Source organism: Bactrocera tryoni, chromosome 3 (genome assembly GCF_016617805.1).
Source record: "Bactrocera tryoni isolate S06 chromosome 3, CSIRO_BtryS06_freeze2, whole genome shotgun sequence".
NCBI classification, from domain to species: Eukaryota; Metazoa; Arthropoda; class Insecta; order Diptera; family Tephritidae; genus Bactrocera; species Bactrocera tryoni.
In genome coordinates, this window is record NC_052501.1 from 3,318,209 (window position 1) to 3,331,404 (window position 13,196).

A 13,196-nucleotide genomic window follows, 5' to 3' on the forward strand; every position below is an offset into this window, starting at 1 on the left:
ATAAACTAGTACTTCAGATTTTGAGATATCGATCTGAAACTGCTATAACAAGAAATCGCATTCAAGTTTTTATATGAATAACCTTTATTTGATAAGATCTCTTAAAGAAATTTGGAATGCATTGTTGCCCAAATCAAGGTTACAAACCATTTGGATGCCATACATTGACTTGTTTATCAAACACTAATTCTTGTATGCAAGTTTTTTATTTGTCAAGGGTACTAAAGATGCAGTGCAACTGAAGTTAATGATTTTTCTTGTTTTTTTATATTATTAAGTTTTAGACAATATATATTTTTTTCTAGATTTGGTGATCGTTACGTTACAATCTGGCAATTCTAAACTGTATAATATAGTTCGACGTTTTTATGGGTATGGGTAGCACATACTTAGAATGTTTAAACATACGAGAGGTGTTTTAGTTGTTTATAGTTACTCAAAACATTCAACTCGGCCACAAAATGGAATCAGTTCACGAACATTTTAGCGCGATTATTTTTTTAAACTTTCGACGTGGATTATCTCAGCAACAAGGCATGGGTGAACTGAATTAAATTTTGGGCCATGAAGCTCCAGGACCAATATTTATCGCTGGTATGGTGATTAGAATCGAGGTCGTAGATCACTCCAAAAGGAATTTCGTGAAGGTCGTCCAAAATCAATTATTATTATAGTAACTTATGATGATGTGAGCAACCTAATATTGCAAGATCGTCATATGACCTGTCATGAGATTTAGTCAACTGTGGGCATTAGTGAGACCAGCATACATTCAATATTGCATGGATATATCCCTGTTAAAAAATTTGTTCCTAAAGAATCCCAAACAGTTTGTCAATCTCTCAAAAAAAGCTCGTAACAATTGGTCTAGAGAAGTGTCAAATACGAAAGCGGTGCTTCGACATAAGTCTATGACAACCTGACAGATGTTGAATCTCGATTTTACAGCTGACGACCGTATGTTGTGAATGTTTCCAGATGAGCCGTATCCAAAACGACTATTCGCGCACGAATGGCTTCCGAGCAAATAGTTGCCGGATTTTTTTTTTTTTTTTGAAAACTGAACATATAGCAATCATAACACTACAACAATACTGAGCTGTAGATACTGGGTGTTACACATTGCTTTGCTTGCCAGTTATCATGAAATGACTTTCAAGAAATCAGGAAAACAAACCACCGAAGGCGGACCTCTCTTCATTTATTCACTATGTTACCAAGAACTGATAGTTTTAATAACTTGTTTAAAAATCAGTTAAATAAATATTACATTCAAATTGCTTAAATTTTATTTTAAGAGATTTTGAATTGAGATTTATGTTTGTGAAGGCAAGCTGTTTTAATTGAATTCCCAATAACTTCGAATGAGAGGGTAGCTGCATTTGAATTTAGCAAATAAAATTTACTTTTCATAATCATTTTCCTTTTTCCTTTTAAACGTCCTTTAATATAGTGCCTCAGTGAAAATATTTTTATGTATATACATACATACATACATATGTATGTATTTGTAAGTATATCGAGATCAAATAATGCAGAAAATTGCAAATAATACTTTTTGTTGTTCCGTTCGTGCACGTTTACGTCGCATAATCAAGAAATACAGTAAGGATAAACATTTGATGAAATTAACCAATATCCTGACAAGCAGCTCCTGCAAAGCAAACGATATTTCCTTTAAATTTTCGTTGCATCCACAACGTTGCAGTGACTTTGTTGTTGTGTTGCGCTGCTTTTCTGCTTTCAAATTTGTCGATTTGTGTTGTATTTTTTCCGTCTTCACTTTTTGCTGGAAATGGGCAGCACAAAATTGAATTCAATTGAATTGTATTGAAGTGAAGCGGCGGAGCGCTGCTCAAAGGATGAGCGTATAAAGTGAAAATATTTACCGCAATACATATGTATGTATGTATGTATGTATGTGTGCATGTGGCGCGTAGTGAGTGTAAGCATAACAGTTACAGTTACAAATACAGTGGCATTCTGCCAGCCATCATGCAATGGTTTTGTTTCCGTTTTCTCCATCCATTTGCTGCTGTCATCTTTTCAGTTATTTTGTTGTTTTAGTTGCTTTTTTGTGTTTTCATCTTCCCAATCAAGCAATAAAAACAACAGCGGTTGCCCACAAACATCCCCTTTCGGTAATTGCACGAAAACCAGGCATTCAATTCAATTCAAACCGACCGCACACACACACTCACATACATGCGCATTTCGTTTTGCTCTGCTTCCCTGCTCAGCCTCTGGATTCGATTGCGCTGCTGTCTGTCTGTCTGGTGTGCGACTGTTTCTATATCTATTCCAGCAGACCAAGAACACTTGGACAACTCCTCAGCCTCCACTCACCGCGAAGCGCACACTGCCCGCCCTCCGCCGCCCGCTCAGTCGCTGCCATCTAAACGGTGTGCAAATATCTCAATTATCTTGTCTCGGCTCTTGGCCAACTCGCTGCTCGTTTATCGTTTATTGCACAATAACAAAATTAAGTGCCTTTTAAGCCACACACAAGCACACACACACACACAGCTGCCCGCACGCGCCCGTGTTTGTGGAATTGTTCGCACTTTGGGAGACAAGCGAAGTGAGTAGCGCTGAACTGTTATGAACTTGTGCAAATGCTCTGCTGCGAGTATATACCCACAAACACACATACACACGCCTCGTTTGTCCTGCTGTCGGTATTGCCAACGCTTTTGTTGTTGTTGCTTCGATGGCGCTTCATCAAAATCACAGTTCATTTGCGCAAGCGGGAGCGGGATGCACAATCACTCTGCGCTACCACTTATCGGCCCGCAGCACACACTTGGCTGCGTGTGTGCATGTGTGTTGGCTGTCTTCTTCCTTCCGCCTGCTTTTCATTCAATTGCCCACTCTCCAGCGCTTACTTTGCTGATTTATGTGATTAAGTGTTTTTGTATCCTTATAAAGCTTGCTCTCTTCCATTACAGCAGCTGCAGCAACACAACACTCACAAGCACACTCGCATACACTTACAAGCAGAGAAGGAATTATGCGACGCAGCGCCATTGCCTCATCAAGCGTTGTTGAATGAGGGTTTTGCATATTATCCCCGTAAGTACCCATAGCCATCCGTCCTGCACTAATGAGTAGCGGATTATGTTCGAGAGAGCGTATGTGACGCTCAGCTGATGCATGTTCAAGGGGTGTGAAAATGGTAAAGAGTGAAAATTTCCCTTTATTTTCGTGGCCATTTCACATGGCCTCTTGAATGAAATTCGATCGTGGTCACGTGCTGAGACACTTTCAATTTGTTTACTAATTAGCTTGGAGATTTATTTTTAGGGTCATGCGGAAACTAATAGTTTTATTAGAGCACATAGTGATGAAAATGGGGAAATTTTATACTAATTTTTATTATATACATACAATATATTAAGTTTGCCATGAAGTTTGTAACACCCAGAAGGAACCGTCGGAGACCCTATAAAGTGTACACAGTGAAGATGTAAATGTTCAGTTTCTAAGCTCGTCCATCTCACCATGTTCTCTGTATGATTATATATATACGCGAACTGTTTGTTCGGAACGGTTTGTCCGGAAAGTAATAGGACTGATTATCTTCCGCCGCGACTGTCCTTCGGAGCGTACCGTCATCTACTGGATTCGGTAGATGGCGTTCCTAGCTAACGAACAAGCGGCTAGTCAGTTATTTCCGAGCACCTGGAGAGTCAGGACAAACATTTTCGCGTGACGTGTTTCTGTGAGTGGCGCAAGCCGAAAATCCAGCGTTCGTTAGAGCAGAGGTACGCGACTAAATTCTGTGTGAAACTTTGTCAATCTGCGACAGAGACGTTTGATATGATCAAGCAGGCAGGGTCGGGAATAGGTCGCTGATGTAGACAGGAAGAATGAGCAAATCCAAAGTGAAAACGGGTTCAAAAAATTTCCATCACGTACAGATTAAATCATGGTCTGTCTAAAAAAAAAAAATAGGCTATACACCGTAATTTCTGTCTGCTTTTTGCGGAGGTCAAACACATACCTTTCAGGCCGTGTTTTTCTACTTGCCACTCGGAAATATTTATCACCCAGAAACAAAAACCTTGTTTTCGACACAAGTGCGTATTCCGAGAAATAGACATTTTTCCTAGTAAGCCAGCCAAGACTCAACAAAAATATCCTTTTCCTTACTCAACACTCCTCTCTGTATTGGTGAGCGCAATATTTCTTTAGGCCACGCCTCTCACGCGTTCCATACACTGCAAAGCGAAAAAAACCACTTCATCACACGGCTTTGTGTGTGTGTGTGTGTGTGTACTCTCTACCACGCCACTCAACCCTCCAAACCAGTTTCCCAATTCGATTTACGAGCATTCGAGTTTGCTGCACGTCTCACACTTACCAGAAACAAGCAACCAACGAAACAGCAAACCAGCCAACCAGTCAACCTGGCAAACGGTGGGCTTAGCACTCTCGGTAAAGCGTGTCAGCCTAGGCAACCTGAACGGCCGTGTTGGTTTTTGCCGTTTGTTTATTGCCACCTTTGCATTGTGGCAGTGTGCTTCACGGTTGCACTTGAGCTCCGGCTACCTGGTTTTACGGTTCAACAACGCACGGCATTCGTACTCTGGCCGAGGTAACGGCGCGTCCGTGTCAAGTTTGAACTAACGGTTACGGAATTTTGACGGGTTGACATTCAAAACAAAGAAAAAAACAACAAATATTTGTGACCAAATCACTTACGTGAATTAGTGAGGTGAAAAAGCGTCGGCATTGCACTGCTTGCCGATTAAATAAACACAAGACGAGAGCTTTAAAGCGAGCTTTCATTGTGCTTTTGAAAATAAAATTAGTTAATTTAATCAGTGACACTTTAATAAAAAGCAATTAAACAAAAAAAGAAATTATGAATTATTTTTGTGAAAATTTATAGAAACGAAAATATTTGAACTTCTCTAAAGCAATTTGCTGCTGTGAAAAAGAAGCTTGTGAACTCGTTAGAAATAATATTACTAATAATTAAATAAACGAAAATGGATATAAAAACTACGCCACCACCCACACTAATGAACTCGCGGTCCACTGCATCGCCGCCTGCCAACAATAGCGCCACTTCGCCAGCGCCCGCCTCTCCCACCGCCGCTATGGCATCGTCCACGGCCGCCGGCGCCATGAGCAGCATTGCAGCGCTCGGCAGCATGTCCAACGTGCAGAAACAGACTTTTCAAAACATTTTTGAAAAACTGGTTTCCAGTAATGGCGACGGCGGCAAGTTTCCGCCCAAACAACTCGAGAATTTTCGTCATTTGCTGGAGAACGTGCGCGATTCGAAGAACTTGCAGCTGATTGTGGAGAAATTTAAAAATTTGGAGCAGTTCGAACAAAACTTTTTAAGCGGCGCCAATAATAACTCGGTCATTGCGGAAGGTATTGAATATAGTTGATTTTAAGTTGGAAAAAGTGTTGAAATTAAGTGAACTCTGGGAGCTGCCCGGTTAAATTTCGTTGCATCATAGCTTAGTTTTAAGCTGAGTTAAAAATTAGTTAGTCAATATCACTTAAGTGGCAGGTGATTAGGATTTATAATAATTTCTAATCAACTGTGAACTTTCAACTGTTTTCGAGATGATAAAATTGGTATACGTTTTGTGTCCAGCATGTGTAAATCTTCATCTTAGTCAAGCGCTGCTAGTTCCTAGTTCCTTAAAAACTAAAACAAGTATTGTGTGCAGCCAACTTTTCCAGAAAACATTATTCATTACAGATCATGGTTAAATGTCCATTAAGATCCATGAAGTTTTTAAGGTAGCCAAAGTCGTATTTCGTAAGTTCAAGTCTGCGTTTATGGATCGTGTTTTCTTGGCTAAAGATTAGAATGGTGAAAAGGCTCCAATTGAAGACGTAACTTGATGCTACATCTGCGTTTCTTTGCCTTCCTCTCATACTCTGAAATAGGTATATTATGTAAGTTTGCTACGAGGTGTGTAACACTAAGACGGAAACGTATGACCGTATAAAATATATATCTCAATGATCTGTATGCCCAGTTGAGGCGACTTACAAATGTCCATATAAATATATATAACGGTACTGCTCAAAACTACGAAAAATATCAATAAATCAACAACTAAATACGCCTGAGACATAAAATTTCATATCCAAGATGTTTTCAGAGGGTTTTATGGGAATTGGTGTGAAAATTGGACGTTGGTTGTAGCACCACTCACTTTTGGGTGAAATCACATATCTCGGAACACGACCTCCCAACTTCGACTAAATTTAGTACGTGGAAATCCTTTAATATTCCTATATCACAGTGCGAAAACTACTTCCCATATAACACAGTTTTAAATTATATTTGATTCTTTCTTTTCCCAGTGTGCAAAGCAAGAAGTAATTAATGTAATGGGCTACAATTTAGCACGAATAATCCCTTTGGAGTATTTAATCGAAAATTGTTCGAATCCGACTGAAACTGCTGAAGCCCATAAGTACCGAATATGTGGACCCCAGTACCTATACTTAGTTGATTTTTGACCGAGAAAATCGATCAATGTGTGAGATATACAATTAAAATTCAGGGATAATTTTTTCGTGAAAATAGTCTTTGTGTCTTTGTCTACGTGTAAATGGATTCAATCGTGTCAATGCTTCCCTTAGGTCCCTTGTACCTAAAATTTGGCGAAATTCGACCTAGCCCTCATAAAACTAACACATAACATATGAGAGACTTTACTCCATATGATTGGTAATGGCACCTTAATGAACCACAGGAAACATTTTCTTAGTATGTGGCATATTAATGGAAGGTAGTAGTATTAGCAAAAAATAAATAAAATCATTCATATATGTGTACCGTTGAACTTCTATAACTCGAAGTCTCTCTAACTCGAAGTTGTATCGTGGATTATGGTGCTTCGAGTTAGGAAAGTTCAGCTGTATGTATAAAATGTTCGGTTGCCCCTGAACTTAGCCCTTCCTTACTTGTTTCAAAAAATGTTTCGCATTTTTTTATTGATTGCGTTGTAGCTCTGCTTGTGTAACTTTGAAAAGTCTTTCATAATGAAGATATTGTGTAACTTTAACGCGAAGTTTTCGAAATCAGAAGTTAAAAATTATTAAAAAACATAACAACTTTTGTAAATGTTTGATAATATTGACACAATAAAATCGTTCTAGGCACTAAAATATTGACTTGATTCTAATTCGTTTTTCCATTAAAACGCCATTATGCGTCGCTTAAATAGAAAAAGAAAACAGTATTTAGCGTTGCCCACTTTCCATAGGCAAAAAGACTTTGAATGCAAATAAACAAATTACAACAATAATAATGGCCATAAAATCAGTCTGATTTAATTAAAGCAAATGTGCAGTAGGCACGCTCTCAGCGGCTAATGTGCTTACTATATACAATTAGAATAAAAAATTGAGAAATTCGCCAACACATGCAGCACATGACACACCTGCAACCTTAATTGAATGCAAATTACACGCAACAACAACAATAGACCGAAAAAATAAAGAAATTGCGATAAAATTTGTTCACAACTTTGTTGCTGTACATATTTGCTCACACACATACTTATGTACACGTTATTACACAGAGAAAAAAAATAAACTAGGGTTTAATACGATGACCTGGTGACGGACTCTTGTTGCGAAAATTTGTTGATGAAGTGTAGGTGTTTCAAAATCTTTTCTGAACTTTTTTTTATGTTTCATGGCAAATGAAACTTAAAAAATATAAATTCCGAATATAATGTAATCAATTTTAATTTTTAAAGTGTCCTTTTCTGCAATAATTGACTCAAATATGTTTGCCTGCCAACTTGTTGTTGGTGCACTCACAGCTTTACTGCAATCATTATTGTCACAACTAAAAGCCAGTTCGCTTTATCTCAGCCTCATATACATATTTACCAACAATTTAGGTCAATAATTAACAATTTAAACACGCTCACGAATCGCCACCTACACATAGAACTAGGCACAGACTAACGATGACGGCCGAAGAGATTTAGATATCAAAACCCAGTGGTAAAAAGCGATGGTTTGAGATTAAAAAAAGACAAAATGTAAATAATGATCTTTACAAATACAAAATATTCATTACAAGCACTTATTTTTTATCGTTCGGTTTGTAGGGCACCTCTATGCCCTATCTGAACAATCTCTTCGGAGAATGCCCTGTGCCGTGGACAATAACCCGTGCTAAACTTGGTGAAGATATCTCGTCTTTTTCATACGAACTCTTTATTTCGTTCAGTTTGTATGGCATCTATGTGCTATAATGGTCTGATATAAGCGGAACCGGGGAAAAAAAGACGCGTGCCAAATTTCAGATCGCTATTTTAAACTAGTTCGCATATATACAGACTAACAAACATGTTTAAATCGATTCGGCACGTTGATCATCATTTATTTATATTGAGTAGTCGAAAAAGTCTTTTCGTATTTCTAATCTAACTTCACCTTTTTTTATATTTATACTGAACTTTAATGAACCAAATATAAACTATTTTGATCGACCACTTCTTGTCATTTTTCCGCTAGAGACATTATTCCATTAGTGTAAAAATTTTCTAATTTCTCCCGAAAAACTGCGTCAAGTAATTTTCATAGGTTTCTCTTGAAGCCAATTTTACACCATTAAGGGAGTTCTGCATTGTCCTAAAAAAATAATAGTTCGATGGTGCAAGGTCAGCGCTATATGGTGGATGCCTCAAAACTTTGCAGCCAAGCTGTATGTGGCTTAGCGTTGTTCTGATGGAAGACGAAGCCTTTTTTGTTGATCAGTCTGGCCATTTTTTTTTTCAATTTCTTGGTTCAATCTCATCAGTTGTTGACAGTAAAATATAGAATCAATTGTTCGAGCAGGCTGGAACAGTTCATAGTGGATGATTCTGTTCCAATCTCACCGAACACTCAGCATAACCTTTCGAGGCGTCAATCCTGGCTTTGCGATCATTTGTTGAGCCTCACCACGCTTAGACCATGATCTTTTTCGCACATTACTGTAGTATTTGAACCACTTTTCGTTTTCTGTTACCATTCGTTTCAAATTCGATTTCATTTCGTTTCAGCAAAGAATCGCAGATGTTAATTCGGTCCATTAAATTTTTCACAGACAATTCATGTGGTACCCAAACATCGAGCTTCTTTTTATAGCCAGCCTGTTTTAAACGGATCAAAATCGTTTGATGATGAATGTTAAGTTCCTTAGCGATGTCTTTTTCATAATTTCATCGACGTTTTCAATGATAGGTCGCCCAGAGTGAAATGCATCTTTCACATCGAAATTTATTGATATTAATATTTTCTAGGTTTCCTGAAAGACAATATTCCGTGCATAATAGAGCTTACAATAGAAATGAAAAACTCGGTCTCGAATATATGTAGGTTGATAGGTGGAACAAACAAAAAATAGTACCGTTCCTTATTAAGGCTTCATTTACGAATTCAATATTACCTAGACACTGCAAAAGCTATTTTCCTCACAATGTCACTAGTTGTGCCAACGTCAAAGGCACCACATATATTCACACCACACCACATCCAACTGACTAGTTTTCACCACTGGGATGCGATTGCTTGCTTGCATTGATAGCGGCGACACAAGAATGTCTCTGTAGGCTGCAGGTGGCCATGTTGCTGCTTTGCCGTGACATGACAAGCTGTGCCTGCCTGTCATGACAAATTGTCATAAAAGTGATTTTTAGTTTCTGATAAAAGTGCAACAGTCAGCCGCCAACACCGCCAACACCGCCAGCACCGCCAACTTGCCACTTCGCTCAACTCCCACTTTTGTGTGGGATTGTGTGCTGGGTCGGCGACGCATTTGGTGGCATTCGTGTGGCGAGTTGCAGTTCGGCGCATGAAACGATCGGTAATTACGGTGTTTACCTCGTTAAAAACAAACATGTCGCCAATAAATGACATCCCCGCCACCCCCACTGCCCACCGCCACATAACTGTGCAAACACGCCACACACACACTTACACATTTATGCATGTGTTTAGGAGCGTATGAGTGTGTATGTGTGTTGGATTTTGTGGAGCAAGGAGGTGAATGCGCAACTGCAGCGCTGCCGGTGGTGTTGGTGATGGAGTGCACTTTTAATGCTATTAAAAATTGCTTACAAATTTATGACAGGCTCGTGCACTTAATTGCATTCATTATTTTAATTGTGTAATTCCGATTTTTTAATTTAATGGAAATTGTATTCAAGTGACTTTCACTGGCAGCACAAAATTTGCCTGCTTGACCAGAGCTTACGAATACATATGTGTATGTGTGTGCCAAATGTGTTCAGTTTTACAAGTTAAGTGCGAACAAGGTGTATTGGACTTCGAAATAAGATTTTGAAACTGATTTTCTTGCAAAATAGTACCTATTAAACAATTATCCATACTAATTCTAATATGAAAGTTGAATTTTTTTCATTTAATTACATTGTTATCCCTTTATCTACTGAGACAGCATAAAAAAAATAAATTTTTGGGAATTTAAGAAAAAAAAATTATTCTTTCAATAAAAACTCTGAGGGAGATTTATAGATATCTTCGAATATATTTTTTTGAAAAAAAATTAAATTATTTTCGTGTTACATGCAATCTCCAACGGAGCTAAAAAGGCACTTCCACTACCGAAATTTGACTTTTGATCATATTTGCATTGGCAAAATAATATATGGAGCACTAATATACTTACTTTCGGAATAGACTGACAAAATTAGAAGGTGATGGGATCATTTGTCTCCGTAAGTCCACTCAAGCAAGTTTGAAAATTTTAATTTTGAAAGATAAGGTGATAGAGCTGGTTAAACTGGAAGGCTATATTTTAGAAGGCAGTAACTGTAACTCAATATCTATTTGAGATATACAATATTAGTATGTTATAAAGAGGTCTTGGTGAAATCAGCTACGACTTTTACTGAATTGTCCTTCTTAACCGGAATGTGAATGAGAAAAAGCGAAACAAAATTCATAGAGTGTAGCCCTATTGTGTTAACAGTTATGGTACTTAAACGGCCACAAAAGGCTACGGGTAAATATTTTACGAGTAGTCTTCGAATCTGCTCTTTGAAGAAAACCACGGGTCTTTTCAAACAATTAAAAACGAATATTTATGCCAGCATTCGCCATTAATTATCCACTTGCACGATGTTGCTACAGGTTATAATACTGTTTTTCACCTAACGGATAATTGTATCATCTAAAAAAATCGAGTTAGATATAGGCTTATACCATATATACAATATAACGGGTGATCTAAGTAGAGGTACTTTATTCAATAGCTTTTTTTTGCCCGCGTGGGCCTTGTCAAGCTAATTTGTTATTTTTGTTCATTATCGTTTGGGATTACTTTATAGAAAGCTTGAATAACGTTTACAAATCGCTCAACTTTAATATGTAAAGAATGTGTCTCGGGTGCTTCGCTTAACTTGTGGTCAACATAATCATTTTGAAACCCAGCATTCATTATTGGATAATATTCCCCCGATGCAGTGATGAAAATCTATCACCCACAGCTGAGAGTGTACATGCAGACCGTGGAGAGTCGATAAGAACACGATCAAATGGTTTCGCATTAATCAATGGATTTATTTTATTGTGTGATATCACAGCGTTAGAATTTTTCCTTTGAGGATATGTAAAGTCTAAATTTTTGCGGGCAATCCCGCTTCTATTCAGGCCTTGGAGCAAAACATCACGGCACGGATGGACCACCTGAGAGATAGTCGCGGCCCACGTTTGAAACAGATAATCTTCAAAAAATAAATGCCAAAGAATGTTTTTGGATAACCTCGTAATGAATCACCCTTGTCTATCTGTCAGTCTGTTACAAGAGATAAAATTAAGCTATCTTAATGACACTCGTTAGATAGTTTCTTTACAAAAAGTGAGGACGGGTTCGTAGATGGGCGTAATCGGACCATTGACAAGTCCGCAAAGTACAATAACTAAGTACGAAATAAAGATAAAAAGCTGGGATTGATGACATCGGGTGAAAACCTGTCCTAAATCCCATATCCAATAGCTAACAAACCTGATGCACTTGAAAGTATTTCCCTGGCTTTGATACTGATAAGTTGCAAAAGAATGAAATGTTCATCCGAGACTAGCTCTTCGTTATTTGTTTTAAATTCGATTGGTTTAAAAAAAAAATCACAAATTTTTTAACACAATTTCTGAAGAATACCAATCCGTTTGTTTGGTATCTTTATGAACACATAAAGCGTTTCCAAATATTAAACTAATTTTAACAAATTCAAATTTGAAATCTTTTAGACGCTGACATCACTTTGAAGGACACCTCGCGGAAATTCGGCACAAGCGGTCAGGCTCTAACGCCACGCCATACCATTGACGCCATACTGGGACTAAAGAATCGCAGTGAATGCGGGGAAGGTAAGTGCAAAGCTTGTTTAGCGTTTCCTTTTGGAATTCGAAACATATTTAACAACAAAGTACGAAGACAATAAAGACTGGATTTAAATTACATTTTTATTAGAGGGGGCTTGCGTGTTCCAGACTTCTTCTCCATGTTTGATTGCGAACGTCATAAAACACCCACAATTGTCGCTTTTGGCAATTACAGCCGTGTCGAAAGAAAACAAAAAGCAAATTGAAACACAATAAAATTTGACAGGTGGCAGCACGGCCAGGCACCAAGTCGAAATTGCGTTATAATCCATTTAAATCGTCTACTAATCCTTGGAGTAAAAATAAAAAATGGCGAAAACACATTATAAACTACCGCCCAACCAAAAAGGCATTTAAACTTTCAAGAAAACTGCATAAATTTGAAGCGCTAACAGCCGATGGCAACTAACAAAACGCCAGCAAACGCCTACTCGCGTGGATTACTGCAAACAACGGTAAAACAATGGCACACAGAGGATAATGAAATCGGCTTAATCCCTTTACGAAATCGCGAATCACGAAATCAGCGCTAGGTGACGACGACGAACGCTTTCGCTCGCCGCTCTTATCAGCTGTCGTGCATCTAAATCCGCTAAATTACATTCCGAAGCGAAAAACGAAGGTGGTGCAGAGTGACGCTGATGGTGTTTAACAGCCAATATAACTACTAAACTGCGAGGGAAGCGCTGTAAACTGACTAGCGTCTGCTTACTCAACTACACATTTGCACACAGTTATGGTATCTTGGTTATGTGTGCGAGTTTTTATTCATGTTAGGGGGTATTCCACGTCTGCGAAGGAATCCTTAA

At 38.2% G+C, this 13,196-nt stretch overlaps 1 protein-coding gene across 1 annotated transcript in view; it reads left to right on the forward strand.

Moving 5' to 3' along the window:
• Positions 1–4,945: 4,945 nt before the first annotated feature.
• The window catches only part of LOC120772826 (retinal homeobox protein Rx), a 59,125-nt gene continuing 50,874 nt past the window's right edge, over positions 4,946–13,196 (forward strand). Inside the window, exons 1-2 of the mRNA XM_040101633.1 lie at positions 4,946–5,388; positions 12,253–12,372. Of these exons, the coding sequence (XP_039957567.1) occupies positions 4,995–5,388; positions 12,253–12,372 (514 nt within the window). The 5' untranslated portion in view covers positions 4,946–4,994. The remainder of the gene's footprint in view (positions 5,389–12,252; positions 12,373–13,196) is intronic.